Genomic DNA, 22,919 nt, shown 5'->3' with positions numbered 1-22,919 from the left:
CCTGTTCACATAGCCCATCCTTCCAAGATCAGGTCAAAATCTAGTGATTCTATTAGACACACTGAGGCTAATTGGTTTTCATCTTAATTGGGAAATTGGGAATGCACTTTTTTAACCTCATTATAACATTTGTTGTAACTTGAATCATCTGTTCTATTAAGACTGCTGCTGATGATATAAAGATCAGAACTATTTTTTTCTCATCTTTTATAACACCCAGAAACATGTTTGTATATATTATGTGTTTCATAAAAAAAAGAAAGGGCAGGGAATAGTCTGGGGTTTGCTGAAATGGGTAACAACCCTAACATTTTATTTCAGGTGATTCATGTAAAAATAAGTTAATTTTCTTTTAATGATTTATTTTTTACCTTATTGGTTTATTGAACTTTACAGCATAGATTTTTAGTCAGTCTGGTAGTGAACAAGACATCATCACCATGGGAAGAGAACAAGAATGAAACAATAATTGCCAACATTTGTTGAATTCTGAAAATTGGCTCTGTGTAAGTACTTTACATGCACAGTCTCATTTATCTGGCATAACAACTCAATGACATAGTTGCTGCATTCTCTTTCTGCAAGAAACTAAATTTTATAGTGGTCAAGTTATTGATGTAACACCAATGATTGATAGAACTAAGATTCAAGTTCATCTGACGTTATTTTTCTCATATGCTTACTACAAATGCAGGGAACATAGTAGACACGACACTAAGACATTTCTTTGGGGAGCGGGAGGGCATCCAGCGGGGCTCAGGGTATGTCAGTATTTTTGTTACTCCTCATGCAAGGCGAGCACCTTACCCGCTGGACCATCTCGCCAGCTCCACAAAGAGTTTTATTTTTAAATTTTAATGTTTTATCTGTACAATTAATTATTTTTAGCTATTTGCCTACTTGAAAATTTTCATAATTATGTGGGTTTTTTCTCTTTTACGATGATTTTTTGAGGCTCTATAGAAAACAGCATTTAGCAAGGGACCAAACGCAAAACATACAGAAAATGTTAATTAAGTTCATAGTCTTGATTAATTAATAAAATCTCAAAAAAAAATTCCAAAAATAATTTTGAATCTCAATTACCTCAAGAATAAATAATAAGATGATAGTGTAAGTACTCTTGGCAATCTGGTATGAAATATAAAAATGCAATTTTATTCTTTTAGAAATAACAATAGCTTGATATTGAATACAGTCAATGCACTTAGTACTTTACCAAATCAAGAACTTAAAACAGATCTCTTGAGTCTATTTTTATTATACTTACCTTCCCGGATAGCTGTAAATGGGACTCCTTCCTCTGCATTCATGCTAATGACTTTTAAAGCCACTAATTGTCCATTGATCCTAGGAGAGTTAGTGGAACACTTATTGAGATGTTTTATAGAAGCAATTTATAATAAAGATAGTTCAATATGGGGTTGGAGATACAGTACAGGGGCTGAAGCTTTGTTGCATGCCTCACATGCAGCCAACCTAAGTTCAATCCCCAACACCATATGGTCCCTCCAGAGTCACCAGTTGCAGCCCTTACGTATCACCAGGGGGATACCTAGAATCACAGTGTCTAATTAGTACCACATGTCAGGCACATTGAGCCACCAGCTCAGTGGCCAAGAATTCCTGGGAGGGAACTGCCCCTGCCACCCAGCCACATCAACAGTGTTTGGGTGGCCCAAAACAAAACTAGACAAAAGAAAATCATTGAAGAAAAAAAAAAAGTAGCTTTTCTTCAAAGTTTATTCCAGGAAATGAACCTATACTTTTTTTCTTTTTCTTTTTCTTTTGAATGGACATATAGGACATCTGAGGCAGTGCTCAGGGGTTACTCCTGGCTCTACACTCAGGAATGACTCCTGGTGGACTCATATTGGATGCTGGGAAGCCAACCAGTGTCAGCTGTGTGCAAGGCAAACACCCTAGCTACTGTACTATCAATCCAGCTCCTACCCTCTTTTCAAAATAGAGTTTTGAAAGTAAGAGCAAAATATTTGATATGCCTACAAAACTTTCTCTCTTCACTGAAGCAACACATGTCCATCACAGAAAAACTGAGCCAGGGAGATCGCTCAAAGGGCTGGAGCACATGCTTTGTACACAGGAGGCCTAGATTTGATTTCAGGCACCACAGGGTCTTAGTATGGCCAGGAGTGCCGCCCCACCAAGCAGAGAGGTGGGAGTAGCCCCCAAGCACCACCAGGTATGACCCCCCTAAAGAAACACAAAAATACTATAAAAATTGTGTCCCAGCCCCCTCCAGCCTCTGTCCAGCCAGGCCCGGCTGCCGCTCCTGGCAGAGGGCAGAACAGGGACCTCAACCACTTAGGTTCCTCCAAGCTGGACAGTCCCACGGGGCCACCCCACATGGCAGCAGGCCCAAGGTTTGGGCACCTTTCGAAAGATGCCTCAGAATAGAGGGGCTGCTGAACTGGGAGAAGCTCTGGACCCTCTAGAGGAGCTCCCATGACTACAGGCATGTGTGGGCTGGGCCCCTCTCAGGTTCCCGGCTGTACCAAGTCAAGCCAGGTTGCCACAGAGTCTACTGTAGTGGCAGGTGAGAGAGCTTCCATGCCACTGACTTTGTTTCACTGCAGGCTCCCCTCCCCCCATGGGCAACACACCAGCTCTCTCCCAGCCCTCGGTTAAAGATGAAAGGTCTTGGAGAACGTCTGTGAGGAGGGGTCAGCTTTGCGGGGGTATGGGGGGACTTCTAGCTTCACTCTAACTCCCCTCCCACCCAGTCTCAGGTGGCAGAGGAAAAGCCTCACGGTGCTTTCCTCCTGAAATCTTAGTCCCCAAGACCCTGGCCCAAGGTCCTGGCACCCTGGTGGGCACCCAGCAGCTGCTTGCTTCCCAGATGGGAGGCCAGGAGGTGTTGGTGAAGCCCACCCCTCCCCCAGAGATACTTGGCCAGGAAAATAAAGACCCATACATGCGTGCACCAAATTCCTTCTCATAAAACTATGATTTTGATTTTCTATATATGTCCCTTCTATTGTACATGTCTTTGAAAATCCTTACTTTCCACCAAGATTGCAATGAACTCCTGACAGTTTATCTGCTTGAACATTTGTACCTTTATTATTCTCAACCAAGTAACCCAGGACAGCCTTTCAAGAAAAAGCCAAAGTGAATCTATTCTCAATTCAAAATACACCATTATTTCCACATTTCACTCTGAATGAAAACCAAATTTCCATGATGGTTTTCTGGATACTCCATGATATAGAGCAATTATTTCACTGCTTTTCTCTCATTTATCACTTCATTTATTGATGTATGGTAAATGACAGACTATACTGCAAGTTTCAAAATACTGTTTTGATGAATAAAATGTCATTTTTAATGCAACAGCATTCATATCACATTACTAACAACCTGCTTTTCCTTTTTATAATTTTTACTTTTATTCATTCCTACACCATGTGCTACTTATAATGACAATATCTCATCGTAGAAACATATTAAAATGTAATTAGCCAACACCAGGTGCTTTTAAATTGCTTCTAACTTTTGACTCTCATGAAAATACAGTGATACAGGGCTGGGCGTGGCTCATCAGCAGACCACACCTTGTGAATATGAAGTGCTGGGTGTGATTCCTAACTCTGAAAAAATAATTCAGTGAGGATCGAAGTAGTTGAAAAATCTTTTAAATTAATAGTTAATAAATAGTTCCTATGATTTTATTAGGGTAGGGATGGTATTACTAAATCAAGGAGCATGCAATGTACAAGTTCTTATTTTTTAGGATTTGGGGTCCTCCTACCCAGCAGGGTTTGCATCATACTCCTTTGTGTATTAGGGACCACAAGGGCTACATTGTTGGTGCTGAGCCAAGGCAGGGGTACATGCTATGTGTGAGATAGAGCTTACAATATATGTTCTGCCTTTGCACTCCAGCTTCAAGTTCCATTGCTTTGAACCCATGTTTCCAATTGTGCCATCAAGTGCCCACCAACCAACAGGTCATGAGAGCAGTCATTCAGCACATCGTTGACCAAAATGTACAGGGTTGCTTGCTCTTTTTGGTTCTATTTTTAATGTTTTATTTCTTAGAAAAATTTTAGATTTGCAGAAAAATTGAAACAATAGTACAGAGAGTTCCCAGGTACACCACATCCAGTTTCTTCTATTTAAGCATCTTATATTAGTGCCATACATGTTATTATTAATGAACTAATGTTGACGTAGGATCATCCAGAATTTGTGGACTTCTCAGCGATTTTTTTTTTTTGCGTCACACCTGGCGATGCACAGGGGTTATTCCTGGCTCTGCACTCAGGAATCACCCCTGGCCGTGCTCAGGGGACCATATGGGATGCTGGGATTTGAACCTGGGTCGGCCGCGTGCAAGGCAAACGCCCTACCCGCTGTGCTATCTCTCCAGCCCCTCAGCGATTTTTTTAACAGTGTCTATTAGGGGTTGAATGGTAAATTGGGAAGGGAATGCAACACGGCATATAGAAAAAATTGGAAATATCATAAAATTAACACTTCCAGGAATTTTTCCCAGTAAAGTGATTTAACAAATATTTTTAAAGTTCCAAATGCATGAAAGATATATACTACTGTTAGTTTCAATTAAAAAAACTGCTTGAAATAGCTGAAATGTATAATTATTTTTAAAACTAGAGAACCAATTTAACGCTTGTCGGTAAATTAATGCAATGGAATATTTTGTATTCATAATAAAAGCTTAAGTTCGGAGACATATAGAAAAATCATGGAAAGGTTTATAATAATCAATATGTGTTCATGTATATGTATACATGTATTAAATCCATCAACTTATCTTAATCTATTATCAATTGAAATCTGACATAAAGCATCATAAATTTGAGTACAAAATTCTCATTTGATACATTGATATTTTATAATTTATATTTTATTATTATATGATTTATGTATTTGTCATATATATCATTTATAGTTTATAAGCAAGGATTTCTCATTGTTTTTACCGTAAATTTTTCTTTGTTCCTGTATGTCACATTTTTCATGTCAATTTACTCATTTTTTGGCTGTGATCATTTCTTAGAGTTCCCTTGATTTTTGGTTTTAGGAGCTGCTACTCGTCTATCTTCAGAGTTCACTCCTGGTGGCTCTCTGGGGGTCGGGTATCAAACAGGGTCAACCATATGAAGGCAATCTCCTTAAACTGTACTATCTTTCTGTCCTACTTCCTTTGTTTTTGATTATCTTGATTGACAGTTTTGAGGGATACCTTTCAAATGTTTTATAGTATAGCTAGCTAGCTCTCTGGCATTTTTCTGAGTTTTTTTCTATGTTTAGACTGGGATAACTGGTTTAGGGCAGGTAAAATATTAGTTTTCTGACATTATAGCAAGTGTTTATACAATTAGCATAACTACTGACTTTGATGTGGTCTTTAGTCGCTGAGCTGAGACAGTTTAAGTCAAGAGTCTTCATTATAGAGCGTCTCCCCATTGCTAATTGTACTTTCAGACAAAAGCCACACACTGCAAGTAGCCACACTTTAGGAATGTCCAGATAAGCTCCACCCCCTTGAAGAAGTTATCTGTATCAATTGTTTGGTGTTTGGAATTCTTTTTTTTTAATTGTTTGGAATTATTCTTCATGGGAAAATTATTGCTTCTCTCCAATTTATTAACTTATTGAGCATTTATATCTATATGAACTCATTTTTATATGTTTTTACTTTGAATTAAGTAACAAAATAAGCAGCCTGGGATGTGTTTCAGTAGTAGAACATTTGCCTTGCATGTCTGAGGTCTTGGGTTAGATCCCCAGCATCACACACATATACACACACAAAAAAACTAATGCTCATGTATTAATTTTGTTGCTCTATTTGTTCCAATTTAGTCTTTTGGGAACTTTTTCAGAGACCTGTAAGTGTGGGTTTTGGGAGAACATGCTTGCATCTTCATTTTGGGAACAATTTATTAAGTAAAAAGTATGAGCATATTTTAATTTCTAATTTATTAAACTAGTATGAAACAAAATTTTTCTGTCTTTTCTGATTTACCAATTTTCACAACTTTGTATTCAACTGTTCTACATATAATTTTTACCAATTCCTTCTGTATTACAGCCTTGAACTTGGCCTTTTACAATTTCTATGATTTTTGTGTATTAGTATAGTGTTAGAGATCAAAACCAGGGTCTCATACATGCAAAGCATGAACCCTGCCACTGAGCCACATTGCCTTCCTGTGAAGTTCATGTTATTTATTTCCCTAAATATTTTCTAAATTCTTTCCACCTCCCTTACACCCTGTCCTGCCCCTAGAAAATGTTTTATACTTTTGAATTTTCCTAATTTTTTTAGATAATTATGGTTTACACTAACATTTTTTAATGCTGAGAACATTATATTTTTATACACTAACATTTTTTAATGCTGAGAAAACCTATAATAAAGGATCATATTTGATTCTGATTTCTCCTTATCAAATGGCCAGATGTAACTATTTCAATAAAACACCTAAGGTGTCTCAGGAGTGGGGTTCCCTAGAACATACTTGCAGATATTGAATACCATGGACACTTGCTATTATCCCTTATGGGTTCTAACTTAAGTGGTGAATATAGTCCCTTCAGAGTCCTAAGATTACACAGAACTACCTTATTCTAGTTCCTGTATATTTTCTTCTTTGTTTAAATGTTTTATCTAGTGGGAATTTATATTGCCTGTTTTCTTCTTTTCCAATTGTTAATAAATACTCCAGCTCTGTTTATTGGATTTTTTCTTTTCCTTGTTGACTTCACATGCCAACATAACTAAATATTCCATCTTTCTAGTAGTTGGATATATTACTGGTCTGAAATTTTTTAAGTAATGTTTCTTAGAGACCAAAGAGAACGCTGAACAGCCTTGAAAGTACAAAACACAAGAGGCCTGGGTTCGATCCCCAGCATCACATGATCTAAGAATCACCAGGAGTGATCCCTGAGCACTGAACCAGGAGTAATCCCTGAGTACTGACAGGTATGCCTTCCCCCCAGCCCCCTAAAAAAAGTCACATTCTTTGATCTGTGTTTTCTTGTATGTGTGCCACACTGTTTTTATTGTAGCTCTTGAACATATTTAGACTATCTTCTAACTCTAAACTAGAGAAACAATTACATCTTGACACTTTTAGATTTCCCAAATACCCTATACTTAAAAGGGTCCCTGGAGTGATCTACAATCTCCCCATGTGCAAATCTTCCTTGCCATCACCTCCTTCCACTATTCCCCTCCAAGTTCAGGCTTGCTCCTGTGTCAGGGATTTATGACTTCCTGTTCCCACTGCCTGAACTCTTCCACACGCACACTGTTCACTCCTCGTCTGTATCACAGTCTGTTCAAATATCCTTTTTAGTGAGGCTTCCTCTAATCACTATTTTATTTTCATTTACTTCATTAAGTTTTTTGTTTGTGTTTGGGCCACACCTGGTGGTATTCAGGGGCTATTTCTTTGGCAGTCATAGCACCCACCTCTCTTTTCTGATACTTCCTGTTCTCCACTTAAGTTCGGTTTGGTTTTTTTTTTATGATTTATCCAAAGTCTCTTCATTCCTTGACAGTCTTTTACTAATTTGCTTGTTTTATTTTACTATACTGTAATTTCCATAACAGCTGAGATTTTTTTCTCTTTCCTTTCCCAGTGAATTGTTATGTCTAAAATAGTTCCTGGCTCTAACAGCAACTATTAGGTGCTTAACAAATATTAATACGGTGACTGTCTGACTCTCTTCTAGCTTCTACATTCTTTGGTGATGTAAAGAGTCACCAAAGGGGATCCAGACCCTGTGGTGGTCAGGAGTTATTCTGGGCTCTATGCTCAGAGATCATTCCTAGTGGGTTCAGGAAACTATATGCGGTGCCAAGGATTAAACCTGGGTTGGCTACATGCAAAGTAAAGTGCCCTACCCACAATACTATTGCTCCAGCCACAATATATAAACCCATTTTTAATGTTAATGGTAATTTTGCTATTGCTAGTATGTGAATAATTTCCTCTAATATACTTTCCACATGGTTATTGTTAATCACTGTCATTGATGTTATCTCATTGCTCATCAATTTGCTCGAGCGGACACCAATAATGTCTCCATTGTGAGACTTGTTGTTACTGTTTTTGGCATATCGAATATGCCATGGGTAGCTTGCCAGGCTCTACTGTGTGAGCAGAATACTCTCAGTAGCTTGCTGGGCTCTCTGAGAGGGGCAGAAGAACTGAATGCACAAGACAAATTTTTATAGGTGTATTTTAACTTTTTATTTTATTTTTTTTGCTTTTTTTGGGGGGGTCACACCCGGAGATGCACAGGGGTTACTCCTGGCTCTGCACTCAGGAATTACTCCTGGCGGTGCTCAGGGGACCATATGGGATGCTGGGATTTGAACCCAGGTCGGCTGCGTGCAAGGCAAACGCCCTACCCGCTGTGCTATCACTCCAGTCCCCTATTTTAACTTTTTAATTACTTTTGTTATTCCTGAAGATTTCTTAGATGATTCTCTTGGTGTTTTTGTTTTGTTTCTTTGGTACACAATTCTCTAATACATAAAATTGATAGTTAGTCATATATTTTCCATTGCAATGGCTAGGAAGTTTATGATAATCTTTAACAATAAAGGGTAATGGACGTATCAATAGTATCTAATTAAAGGTACTGACTCTAATTTTTTTTTCTTTTTTGGGTCACAGCCTGCATTGCACAGGGGTTACTCCTGGCTCTGCACTCAGGAATTACTCCTGGCGGTGCTCAGGGGACCATATGGGATGCTGGGAATTGAACCCGGGTTGGCCGCGTGCAAGGCAAATGCCCTACCCGCTGTGCTATCGCTCCAGCCCCCTGACTCTAATATTTAACCAAAACAAGTATGTAAGCAATTGAGGAATTATCACTCTATAGTTATATTTTAGACATAGAAACACAGTGTTAAAAACTACTGCTTGATGTTGAGTTTATCAAAAAAATTTGTGTGTTTCTGTATTTTATTTATTAATTTTATTCATTTTTATTCTTTTGGCCTTTTTGGCCACACTCAGCAGTGCTCAGGTACTGCTTGTGCTTTGGTGCTTGGGGGGCAGTGCTCAGTGAACCATGTGTCACCAGGAATCTCTGAAACCAAAGTGGAAGAAAAAGGCGCAAAACTCAAGGTTGCCATCACAAACCTTAGTGGTTGCAGTTCAGGAAGGGGTATTGGAACCCTTCAGATACTTTTATATACTTCAAGTGCACTTTCCATCAGACTGAAGAACAATCAATGTTCTTTAGGTCAGTGATAGAGAAAGTTAACTTTCTTTGAACTAAGTGAAAGAAGAAAATCTGATGACATCTTAATGGGCAATTAAACTTCGCTATGGGAAGTTTGGTTTCCTTTCCAAACTGTTTCAATCCTCCTGTTTGTCTCTCCCTGCTGTGCTGGTCTTGTACAAACCCTGAATACTCTGGATTTTTCGTGTATCACCTAGCTTTAAATGGCTAGTGGAGGGCCAGGGCTCAATAGGACTAAACAGTTGCTTTGCATTCAGGAGCCCGTGTTTGAACCCTGGCTGAGGTCTATTTCTGGGCTATTCCGTAGGCAAAGGGGTGGGCGTGGGGTGGGGTTCCCCTCATTCCCCCCCTCCCCCAAGGAACAGCCCAGAAGTAGACTCTGAGTGCTGCCGCAGGGTGTGGCCCCAAGACAAATTTTTACAAGAAATGAAAGATCAATGGAGAGTTGGGGGAAGGTTTGGAGAGGGTGAGGGGAATGGGGAGTAACCTCATCTCCATCTCCAAAGTCTCTCCCAGCTGAGTCACTCACCTGCTAATCCCCTTGTAAACTGTAGCATAAGAACCTTCACCCAACTTCTCCAAGTTCAAGTACGATGAGGCTGCCCCAAAAGGGAGGTTCTTCCTCTGCTGCAGGGCAATGGGGAGGGGTGAGAGATGGGAAAGAAAGAAAGAAAAGGCACTTATTGTTCAGTGTTGACTTTTCCCTCTCTAGAGAAATTAGACTACACCACTGCATGCACTTAGGAAAGTGTCTCAGAAACTGCCTTGGAAGTAAGGATCAGCCTTCCTGCACAAAAACACATCACATTCTTCTTGATCAACATCAGCTGCTACTCACCCACTGAACACTCATCCTCAGATCCTCTTCCTGAAAAGAATCGCTGTTACTTCGAGGCCTTTTGCTCTTGAACTTCCGGGAATGGACAGCCTGAGGTCCCCTGGGGTGAAATGAAGTCATGGAACATGATGCTTCTTTTAGGTCTGTTAGCTAAGAAAAAAGAGAGCACAGAAGTAAAATGTATGCAAAGTCAAGACTCAGAAATTGGCATAAACTTTTTTTCTTTATTTGCCTAATTTTCACTCTTCCTGAAACAGCCCCCACCCAAGATAATTCCTTTAAGCCAGCTCTCAAAAAAAAAAAAAAAGTGGTATCCTCTGCTGAAACACCAGCCTCTTTCTTCCCCCCTAAAAATGTCATTTGTCCTTAAATCTCTTTGTTGGATGATTTCCAATTTTTCTCTGCTTACCACGGGCTTTTATTATTTTTTTTCCATGTCATTTAAATGTTCACTTTAGGAGAATATCGTCCTACTAGTCCTAGTACTGCATTGCTAATCACTAGGAGAAAATAATGGACATTTTGAAGCCTTAGCATACCAGTACTGCAGCTTGCTTTTTCCGAGGTTCAGCTCTGTCCTTTGGTTAGCCCTTCAGAGATTTCAAGAAAATAAGGACTTTCTCAACTACAAGTGAGTTTCCAGCAGCCCAAGCCTAGGACCCTGGCTCCCTTTTGGTTTACAAGAAAAATCCTCACATTTGATAACAGCAGCCGTAAATCTCCTTGACTTTAATAGAACTTCCTTTTTATTGGTTTAGACCTACCGCAGAAGGATCAGCCCCCGCTTTGGCAAAGCAGTCTCTGAGCAACTTGGCTTATGCAGAGGAAGACGCTCCTCTGGGATGCAAATACCTGGATGGCAGCCTCGGCGGTGGTCCCCGGCGCGCTCCTTGGGCAGCGGGGCGCATCGCCTCCCTCCCCACAGCGATGGCAGCGACAGCCCGGCTGCAGAGTCTTGGCGCACAGCTCTTGACCCATAATCTTCTAGTTTCAAGGAGAAAACCTGCACTTGAACTTCTCCCCCGTCTGCCTCTCCTGTTCACTCCCTTTTTTGCCAGAAGTCAGCAGCGCTGAAGCTTGCATCTGACTCACACGAGGGTTCTGCCTGGAGGAGCCTCATGACTTCAGCAGTTTTTTCTCCTAAGAAACTAAACGTCAGGGATAGGAGCGCGATCGCTCAGTGGGCTGGAGCGCACGCATGCGGGAGGCCAGGGTTTGCTCCCTGGCACCGCACCGGTCCCCTGAGCACCACTGGGAGGGACTTTGAGTCCGCACAGTACAGCGCCTACAACAATAAAAGGAAACAGATACTATATGTAGGAAAGAAAGCTGCCAACATTCATAAATACACAACTGAAAGATGGCACAGGGGATATTGTTTAGAATAAAAGCTCGTAGTTTATATTCTTATTCTAACCGCAAGTTAGTGTGGTTGGTAAACAGCATTTGCATTTACATTGCTTGTCCCTGGTATTTTCTCTCTGCCTTCCATCTAAAAGTGTTTTGCTGTTCAGACTTTAAATTTGTGACCAAGCCAACTTTCAGTAGTCAGAAACCACAGAATCATAAGACAGGAAGAATGCTGAAGTTATCCACTCATCTCTTTGCCTTCAAGCAATAGTGTGTATCAGACAATTCCAGATTCATTGATTCAAAACTATCTAGTGAGCACCTGTGTTGTTCTTACTATTACAGATAACAATGATACCCAGTGGTAAAGAGAAAAGTTTGTTGCAAAGATCTCTTCTCCCTCTCTCCTTCCTCCTCTTTCCCCTTCCTTCCGCATAAATGTAATTAGTGTTTACTATATTAATAGCATGGCTTGTCAAGGAACTAGCTCAAGCTAGTTTGCAGTCTTTGATCAGAATGTTCTTTACTCTGACAGACTTCTAAGGTTATTGTCACAATAATCTACTAACTGGAATAAAAAAGAATGTAGCATACATACACCATACACATAGAGAATCACATCTGTTATCACAATAAATTTGTTGATATTTGATATAAGAAATTTTCCAGCGGCTTAAAAAAAAACTTCCAGATAATTTAATATGAGCATGTAATGAGACTGTTGGGAGGAAGGGGCACACCAGGCAATGCACTTATTGCTGGTTCTGTACTCAGGAATCACTTCTGTTGGTGCTCAGGGAACTGTATGCAGTGCCAGGGATCAAAAAGGAGCCATCCATGTATTGGGTGAGTGCCCTAACCTTCCCACCTCCACACTATCTCTCTGGTCTTCTTGGCCCATGTATTGAGGTTTCCCTTATAAATTGCCACAAAAGGACTAAAACAAACCAAATTCAAAGGATCATTCAAATCAGTTATTTAGTAAAAATTGTAAGTGCTAGTTATGCAATATGAAAAAAAAGAATACTTGGGTTGGAGACATAGAACAACCGGCTGGAGTGCTCGCTTTGCTTGCAGAATCTCTAGGGCTCGTTCCCCACTCTGCCTGGTTGGTCTAGCACCTCTGGAGTGACCCCTGCTAGAGTGCTAAGCCAGAAGTAGCCAGAGAACTACTGGGTGTGGCCTCCAAACCAAACAATATACAAGTGAAAATAAAAATTGAAAATAATTTTTAAAAACACAATATTGGGACTGGAGAAATAGCACAGCAGGTAGGGCATTTGCCTTGCATGTGGCTGACCCGAGTGATGATTCCCAGCATCCCATATGGTCCCCTGAGTACCACGGGGAGTAATTCCTGAGTGCAGAGCCAGGAGTAACCCCTGTGCATCAAAAAGCAAAAATAAATAAATAAATACACAATATTTAGGGCCATGGACATAGCTCAGCAATAGAGTACCTGCCTTGTATGATTGAATCTTAGATTTGATTCCCAGCCAGTATAAATAAAGCAATAAATAATATCTGGTTAGGGCTAGGAAGATAGTTCAAAGGACTCAGGTGGACACATTGTATGATGGCTCTCAGGGTTTAATCCCCAACCCATATAGTTCCTAGAGTATAGCTAGGAAGTACCTCTGGATACAGCCCAAAGACAAAAACATAAAACAAGCAAAGAATATTTGGTTTAAAACTATTAAACTTTTAAATAACAATCATTAGAGTACAAAAGTGGCTACTTTCTCAAAAAATTCTTGATATTATTGGAGTTTATCATAATTTGTATATAGTACATTTTATCAAAACCTGATTTATTCCAAAAAGGAGATTGTGAATTGCAATACTAAAAAGTTTTATTCCAAACCAGAATTGCAAGCTTTTATTTATCACCTTCTATTTATCAAAAGTTTTGGAAAATTTAAATCATGCTTTTTTGCTGTTGTATGTGCATTTTTGTATGTGTTGTATGTGTGTGTTTGTTTATTTTGGGACTATACTCAGTGATATACAGGTGTTACTCCTGGATCTGCACTCAGGAAGTGCAGAGATGTAATTAATGTAATTAATTAATTAATTAATTAATGTAATTAACCTGTAATTACTGGCAGTACTTTGAGAACCCCATGGGATTCCAGGGATGAAACCTGGGTTGGCCGCATGCAAGGCTAAGACCTACCCACTCTACTATTGGTCTGACCCCCTAAATGATGATTTTGTTAGCTCAGAATATTATTCAAGTAATAACTATGTTAAAATGGAATAGCTAGCTTTTTGTTAATGGTTAGAATATTATGTTTAGATACTAAAATTAAGGCTAGAGAGGTAGTACAGTGGGTAGGACACTTGACTTGCACATAGCAGACACAAATTTGGTCCAGACACCACAAATAGTCCCCCTAGCTCCTCTAGGAATGATCCCTGAATGCAGAGCGAGGAGTAACCCTGAGGAGTACCCAGTGTGGCCCCAAAACAAACAAAAATAGATACTAGAATAAGTAAGGGAGGAAAACTATAAAATACTCTTCAGAATTTAAAAAAAAACAACTTGTGGTCTTGTTGAAAGTCAAGAAAAAAGATTAGATGCTTCTAAAGATGATTTTTAGCTCTGTGTCTGAAACCACTTTTGTTACTTAAGATTTCTGAATAAGAATAGAGACTCAAATGAGGGCGTTTTTAATTGTGAATGAGGCCAGATCAACCTACTGTGGTCCTGGAGCAAAGTTACTGCTTCTACTACTTTCTAGACCAAAGAGCCCCCAAATGAAGTTCACTGCCAAGGAAAGACCCAGTCAGAACAGACCATCTGAAGTTCTTAATTCCCAGCAACTTTCTCTTATGGGCCAAGTGACGCAATCAATCAATTCCCATTGCAAAACCAGCAATCTTTGTGGAAGGAGGGAGGCCAGCTCAGAACCACCTCTCATTTAGTTGCTCTACCCACTTCTCTGTCCTTTCTCTGTACCTGCACTTACTTTCCTAGGATTGAGCATGACTCCACCACCACCAGCACATATAAAACACACACAACACCGCACGCACACACACACACACACACACACACACACACACACACACACACACACACACCAATTTAAGTATTAGCTTGTAAGCTTTTGCTTCCAGGCGATCTTTGGTAGACAAATGGTAGCTGTGTTTTAATTAGGAATAAAATTACAGGTTATTGATAGTTTTAGCCTAGTTTTTCCCCACCCTCCATTTTTGGAGTTCTTTTTCCTTTCTCAGTTGGTGTCCATTTAAATAACTTTGTGCAGCTGAGAGATGACATTTTTCCCCCAAACTTTAAATCTGTCTTTCTTTCTTTTTTTTGCTTTTTGGGTCACACCTGGCAATGCACAGGGGTTACTCCTGGCTCTGCACTCAGGAATTACTCCTGGTGGTGCTCAGGGGACCATATGGGATGCTGGGAATTGAACCCCGGTCAGCCAGGTGCAAGGCAAACGCCCTACCCGCTCCACTATCGCTCCAGCCCCAATATCTGTCTTTATTAAATTTAACTGGATTATTAAGAGCTGTAAGTGTCTCCTGTAACAGAAGAGATTGAATTTCAACATTTATTTTAATTTAATGAAATTACAATTTTTCTCTTCCCAAATTAAAAATATTTATTGAATTTTTGATAAGAAAAATCTGTATTCCATTCATCTGGTAAACTGGCACCCGCTCAAGCAATCGATGAGCAATGAGATGACAGTGATCCAGTGATCCAGTGATTGAGAGCTATGGACCAGTTGTAACTATTTGAATACATAGATTATTACAATCATTCAAGCATAATAACATCAAGAATATGTGAAGGTAAGATAAGAAGTAGAAGTATTAGAGATAACCTATATGAGTCAATATAATGGAGTAGTATTTTAAAGTAAAAAGAGTTTTTTATATAATGATATGCAGTGATCATCAAAATATATTAAATGAAAAAATTAAAATGCTTTTGTGTTCTATGTGATAACTTTTGTGGTAAAAACATTAGAGAAAAAGTATAGAAGTTGTCTTACTCATAGAAAATAATTACTATTATCTTGAAAACACTATTGGTATATTTTAGGATAAAACAAATAATAATTACACTTATATTAGAAAACCACTTTTAGCATCATAGAAAACAGACAAATATCAAGAGAAAATGAACACAGTTTCTTAAAGAAGAAATAAAGATGATAATAAGCATATGTAAAAATGTTCATTGTCACTGATCATGAAATAAAAACTAAAATGACAGTGAGGTACCATGTCATACCAGTGAGAATAGCTTATATCAAAAAGTATTATAAATGTTATCAGGGACATGCATAAAAGGAAATCTCATTCACTGTGGTTGGATTATTGCCTGGTTCAGCCTCTTTGGAGAAAGTTTGAAGACTTCTTCAAAAAAAATTAGAATATAATAGCTGGAGTGATAGTACAGTGAGTAGGTCTTACATTGTATATATCAGAACTGACTTTGATTCCCAAACACCATCAGGAGTAATCCCTGTGCACAGAGCCATTAGTAAGCCCTAAGCACTGCTGAATGTGACCCAAAAAATTTTTTTAAAAAAATTTAGAATAGGGCTTCCAGTTGACTCTGCAATTCCACTTTAGGGTGTCTAATCAAAGAACACAAAAACTTAAATCCAAAAGAACATATACACAACTGTATTCATCACTGCTATTTTACAATAGTCAGGTCGGAAACAACTCAAATGCCCAACAACAGATGTGTAGTTAAAGAAACTATGGTATATTTACACAATGGAATACTATTCAGCTATGACTAAAGATGAATGCTTGCAGTTTACTGTAACTTGAAATTGGAGGAAGTCATGCTAACTGAAGTGAGTCAGAAAAAAAAAGATAAACTCAAAAAGATGATATCACTCACGTACGGAATATAAAGAAACAAAGCACAGGATTAGACAATCCCCAAAGCAAACAATCTTGATTTATGGTCAACAGAACAATGATCTAAGGGACTGGAGAGACAATATAGAGGTTAAGGTGTTTGCCTTTCATGTAGTCAACTTTGTTTCCATCCCTGACATCATATGTAGTCCCCAGATCAGCACTGGGTATGGCCCAAACACCCTCACTCCTGAAAGAACAGTGATCTGAATGTGTTATGGGGACTCTGTGGAAACAGAATCAATTCTGGGCCTCCTAGATGCAAAACACACACTCTAGCCATTGAGATAGCTCCCTAAGCCCCAGAGTTATGAGGATTTTTAAAAGAGAACCATTAATATCTACTCTCAACAAATTTCAAGTATTCATTATTATTTGGGGGGCCCACACCCGGTGATGCTCTGGGGCTCTGGGATTACTGCTGGCTCTGCCCTCAGGAATTACTCCTGGAAGTGCTCAGAGAACCATAAGGAATGCTGGGTATCAAAGCCAGGTTGTCTGCAGACAAGGCAAATATCCTATCTGCTGTACTATCACTCTGGCTCCTAAATATACATAATTATTATTAATTATAGTCCCTTGGGGCTGGAGTGATAGCACAGAGGGTAGGGCGTTTGCCTTGCACTCGGCCAACCCGGGTTCAAATCCCAGCATCCCATATGGTCCCCTGAGCACCGCCAGGGGTGATTCCTGAGTGCATAAGGCAGGAGTGACCCCTGTGCATTGCTGGGTGTGACCCAAAAAGCAAAAAAAATATTATAGCCCCCCCACTATGCAGTAGATCTCCAGAATTACTCCATATCTGAAACTTTGTGCCTTTTGAGCAGTTCCTCTTCATTTCCCCCACTGCTCAGCCCCTAATAACCATTGTAAAATTGTATTTCTGAGCCAACTATGGACATTTAAATATGGTATTAGATAACCTTAAAAATTTATATTTTAGGGGCTGGAGTGATAGCACAGCAGGTAGGGCATTTGCCTTGCACACAGCCAACCCGGGTTTGATTCCCAGCATCCCATATGGTCCATTGAGCACCGCCAGGAGTAATTCCTGAGTGCAGAGCCAGGATTAACCCCTGTGCATTGCCAGGTATGACCCAAAAAGCAAAAAAAAAAAAAAAGGAATTTATATTTTAAACTGACTGATACTCTGAGCAGAGAATCAAGTCATGCTCTATCCAGATTTCTGAGGTACAGAAACTATTAGATAAATTTGTGTTGTTAAAAAGAAAATAAACAGACAAATATGATAATTTCTGTTGCTAACATCAGTTTCTCCATTTATCATTATAGAAAAAAATTTCTTCTTAGACATTATTATATTTCTCAAAATGTCTACGACAAGTATATTGCAATTGTATTTTTGGTTAAATTAATTAACTACCTCAAAATGAAAACAAATAAAAATAAGAATTTTGACTTTTAAATGGTGGTTATATTTTTCAAACACACCTATAAATATAGGTCCATAGTGAAGCACACACGGGGGGCTGGGGCTATGACTTGATGGTAGAACACCCACAAATTCATTCCAGGCACCACCAATATTATTAACATCCCAAGTGGCATTGCCATTGTGATCCCTGGTGTTACAGTGTGTGAATTCTGATGCATCACGACAAAAGTGTGAACTCTAGACATTGCAACAATACAAAAAGGGAAGGGGGGGTCAAGTATATATAAATGGAATGATTAAACACTCCTTGCTTTAAAATATTTCAGAAAGGTTTAAGAGATAGCTCAGTGGGTTGAGTGCATACTTTGCATGCAGGAGACCTGGATTCAATCTCCAATACTGTAAAATCCCAGGAATACTACTTGGACTGACCCCCTCCCCCCTTCCTGCCTTTGCCACCACCAAGCATGAAGCCGGGAGTAGTTCAAACACTGCTGGCTGTGGTGATGAAACATATATATATGTATATATATATTGTTTTTTGCTTTTTGGGTCATACCTAGCGATGCGCAGGGGTTACTCCGGCCTCTGCACTCAGGAATTACTCCTGGCAGTGCTCAGGGGACCATATGGGATGCTGGGAATCGAACCCGGGTTGGCCGCATGCAAGGCAAACGCCCTACCCGATGTGCTATTGCTCCAGCCCTGAAACAAATATATTTTTAAAAATAAATTTGGGAATATATAAACTGAGATTGGTGTAAAAAAGTTAAAAATAGCTGAATGATGGATACACAAAGGTTTATTTCTTTGTATAGGATTTTTTTAAATAAGAAAGTAGAAAAAAACATTATTTTAATAAATTTATTTACATAAAATCTGCACATTTTAACATTTTTTTATATTCTTCCAACAAGACAAGAGGGTTTTAAATAAAAGTATGTTTATTCCATGGATATGATGGATGGTTCAAAATATGCAAATCAGTTCATGAATACACCATATCAACAAAAAGAAAGATGAACATCATATCATATGACATGATCCTATCAATTGATGCAGAGAAAGTGTTTAACATGATTCAACCTCCATTTGTGATCAAAATCCTCAATAAAACAGGAATAGAAGGATAGTGTCTAAAATAATAAGCACGTTTACAACAAACCCACAGCCAGCATCTTAGTGGTCAAAAATGAAAAGCCTTCTGAGATCAAGCACAAGGCAAGGATGTCCACTTTCTCTACTTCTGTTTAGTATAGAAGTCCTCACCACAGCAATTGTGTAAGAAAAAGAAACCAAAGGCATCCAGACTTGAAAAAGAAGTTCAATTATCAACATTTGCAGATGACGTGATTATATACATAGAAGACCCTGAAGACTCCACTAAAAACTCTTAAAAGCAATAAACCAATACATCAAAGTAGCGGGCTCAATTTGCAAAAATCTGTTGCATTTCTATTTTTAAATAATGATCTAGAAGATAAATAAAAAGACAACCCTATTTAAAATCATGTCCAAAAACCATCAAATGTGTAGGAATTAACTTTAAAAATGTGTGAAAGATATATATTGAAAACTGTAAGTCACGATTGAAGGAGGTAGATGAGGACACTAGGAAATGAAAAACTGGAAAATTATTTCATGTTCATAAATTGGAGTTAACTTTATTTTTATTTCAAAATGACCATTTTACCCAAAGCATTATGCAGATTTGGTGCAATTCCCATCAAAATTCTCATGACATTTTTCAAAGACATAGAACAAATTCTACCAAAACTTGTATGGGATCATAAAATTCTATGAACAGCAATGGCCATTCTGACAAAAAGGAAAATAAAGTTATTACATCCCCTGACTATAAATTATATTACAAAGCTACTAGTAATCAAAACAGTATAGAACTGTTACAAAGAGAGACTCTCAGATCAATGGAAAATAACATAGAGTCCATAGAAAAACCCTCATATTTATGGACAATTATTCTGTGAAAAGGGATTTGAATTCATGAAACAGAGCAAGGAAATTCTCTTTAACAAATGGTACTGGAAAAAGACAACTACATGCAAAAGAAAAGCAATTGAAATTGGATCTGTATTTCATACCATACACAAAAATTAATTTTAAATGGATTAAAAACCTCAAGTTTGTCCAGAACCCATAAAATATATTGAGAAAATTATAGATGAAGATTTCCAGCAAAATGACTTAATTTTTTATTTTATTTTTTATTTTTTATACTTTTAAGAAATTAGTTACTTTAAAGTTTACTCCTGACTTTATATTTTTATTATTTTCTTCTATTTGGGTAGAGTGAGGTTGGGTCACACCCAGCAGTTCTCAGGGCTTACTTTAGACTCTGTACTCAGGGAACCCTATGTGGTGCCAGGAATCAAACCTAGGCTGGCCACAGAAAAGCCAAGTGCTCTACCTGTTGTATCTCTCTGCCCTCTCAAAACATTTTAAATGATTTAACACCACTGATAAAAATAACAAATACAAAAATAAACAAATGGAACTATATCAAATGTAAGAGGTTTTATGGCAAAAAAAAAAAAACCCTTCCAACCAAAATTAAAAGTCACTATACAGAGACCAGAAGCAATAGTACAATAGGTAAGGTGCTTATCTTGAACACAGCTGACCCGGGCACAATCCCTGACATCCCATATGGTCCCCTTAGCCTGCCAAGAGTAATTCCTGAGCACAGAGTCAAGAGTCACCCCTGAGTATGGCCAAGTGTGGCCCAAACACAACAAACAAAAAACGTCACCCTATCAAGTAGGAGAAAATATTTGCACATAATACATCAAAATAAGGGGCAATATACAAGGTATAAAAATCATGGAAAAAGTTCAATAACAATAAATCTACTAACCTCATCAAAACACAGGGAGAGGCATGAATAGACCCTTCTATAAAAGGACATAAGGATGGCCAATAGCACATCGAAAAGTGTTCACCATCACTTACAATTAGGCAAATGCAAATCAACAGGGTTTCATCTCTTATCAGTGAGAATGGCATATATCTAAAAGAATAGGAACAATCAGGTTTGATAGGGATGTGGTGGAAAGGAATACTCATTCACTATTGTTGGGAATGTTTTCTGGTTCAGCCTCTATTAAAAAAAAAAAAAAAGTACAGCGATTTCTCCAAAAAGTAAGAATAGAATTTCCATATGACCCAGTGATTCCACTTCTTGGCATCTACCCCAGAAATATAAAAGCATTTCTTTTGTTCATTGCAGTGCTTCGTACAGTAGCCAGAATAGGGAAACAACCCAAACATCAAATGACAGATGAATCGATGAAAAATTGTGGTGTATGAGACCAGAGAGATAGAATAGTTTGTGTAGGGCATTTGCCTTGCACACATTGAATTTGGTTCTCTACCTGGCACCTCATATAATCTGAGTCCTGCCAGGAGTAATTTTTTTTTTTTGCTCTGCACTTAGGAATTACTCCTGGCAGAGCTTGGGGGAGCATATGGGATGCTGAGGATCAAACTTGGGTTGCCCTCATGCACAGCAAACGCCCTACTGTTGCTTCAGCCCAGGAGTAATCTTGAGTGCAGAGCCAGGAGTAAGTCCTGAGTACTTCCAGGTGGCCCCAAAACAAAACAAACAGAAAAAGGTATTTATATTACACAATGGAATATTATGCAGTTGTAAGGAAAGATGAAATTTTGTAGTTCACAGCAGCTTGAATAGAACTGGAAGGTATCATGTTAAATAAAGTCAGAGGGAAAAAGACAAATATCAAATCATCTTAGTCATCTTGGTATACAGAGAACAGTACAAAGAGATAGTATCAAATTATAACAAACTCTTGGCCCTCGATTACAAGACTGAAAATACTAAGAAAGATGGGTAGCTGAGGGAGACATGTGGGGTGGCCTTAGTGACTGCAGGGTTGAAGAAATAGACTGGAAGAAACATGAGGATGGTGGAGGAGTGTCTTGGACACTTCAGTGGTGCTGCTATGTGGTAATTGCATGGAGACCAAAAAAGTAACACTATTGTAAAATGTGACTTAAGTTATGATAATTAAATTGTTAAATAAATTGAATAAATGGACAGTGAAAATAGTGAGTAATAATAACAAAAACAGTAATAATAGTAACTTCAGCTACTCTGTCAGCTCTTGTCCTGAGCCAGACTCCATGCAACTCTTCCAATTACATAACAATGAATGGCATTATTGAATACTGAATAATGCCATTATCAGCCCCACATTATCACCAACAAAATTTAAGTGACTTTATCAAGGTTACTAACCTATAAAATAATAGGAAATATTTACCAAGCTCCCCAGAGGCAACCAAATTTCCCTCATTTTATTAAATGAACAAACCGATCCTTATACTTGTGCAAGGAGTACAAAATTTCAAGGTAGTTGCCGTTTCCATTCATTGTTTGGTCTAGATTTAAACTGATTAGTATATTTAAAATAAATTGTAAGCATGTAAGTGACTAGTTTGTTTAGCAGAATGTATTTGACCTGGTCTTTAGTCCCAATATAAGCTCCAGACTACAATTCTTAAACTCATTAGGATGACGTTCCCTCATCCTAATTAGAAAGCCTTTGAAAGCCTTTCTATGCTAAGAGTGCCGCATGCTGGCAATAAGCAGAACTGCAAGCACATGGCTTCTGGGTCTCCTTTGTTCCTTTACCTGCATTCACGGTCTTCATTCTCACTCACAATTATTCTATATTAGTGTGCTACTTGCTTGTTTACACTTAAAGGATGAAATTGATAGTATAAATTCCTGCGTTATTTTCTACTTCCACCACTGCAAGGAAGAGTACTGCTTAAAATAAACGGCTGGACCTGAGAATGCGGCTCAGTGTGAGAGCGCTCGTTTTGCAAGATGCCCAGCACATGGGGCTGGAAATACTGTACGTACGGCGGGTAGGGCTCTTTCCTGACACGTGCACACGTTCACTCAGGTTCGCTCTCCCGCACACTTATGGTCCTGCGAGCACAGCCGAGAGTGATCCCGGAGCGCAGGGCCAGAAGGAAGCCCTGAGCACCGCTGGCGGTGCCCCTCCCCCCATCAAAACCTGTTGGCCAGCACTGTCCCATATCATGAGTGTGGTCCGCAGCACAGCTATGTGATCCGTGCTGCCATAACTCGTGTGTGACACTCCTTTGCCCCCAGCGTCTGTGAGC

At 38.9% G+C, this 22,919-nt stretch overlaps 1 protein-coding gene across 4 annotated transcripts in view; it reads right to left on the bottom strand.

The window, feature by feature from the left end:
* CDK15 (cyclin dependent kinase 15) overlaps positions 1 to 11,171 on the bottom strand; it is a 109,458-nt gene extending 98,287 nt beyond the window's left edge. For all 4 annotated transcript variants that reach the window (XR_008627394.1, XM_055122780.1, XM_055122779.1 and 1 more), the window contains exons 1-4: positions 10,949 to 11,171; positions 10,097 to 10,246; positions 9,788 to 9,885; positions 1,271 to 1,350 (exon numbers count right to left, since the gene is read on the bottom strand). Coding sequence is in view for 3 of the 4 variants with exons in the window: in XM_055122780.1 (XP_054978755.1) it covers positions 1,271 to 1,350; positions 9,788 to 9,885; positions 10,097 to 10,246; positions 10,949 to 11,074 (454 nt within the window). In the remaining variant the exon portion in view is untranslated. The remainder of the gene's footprint in view (positions 1 to 1,270; positions 1,351 to 9,787; positions 9,886 to 10,096; positions 10,247 to 10,948) is intronic.
* Between the last annotated feature and the right edge of the window lie 11,748 nt (positions 11,172 to 22,919).

Source organism: Sorex araneus, chromosome X (genome assembly GCF_027595985.1).
Source record: "Sorex araneus isolate mSorAra2 chromosome X, mSorAra2.pri, whole genome shotgun sequence".
NCBI classification, from domain to species: Eukaryota; Metazoa; Chordata; class Mammalia; order Eulipotyphla; family Soricidae; genus Sorex; species Sorex araneus.
The sequence above is the reverse complement of the archived record's forward strand: the minus strand, read 5'-3'. Positions and strand labels throughout refer to the sequence as shown.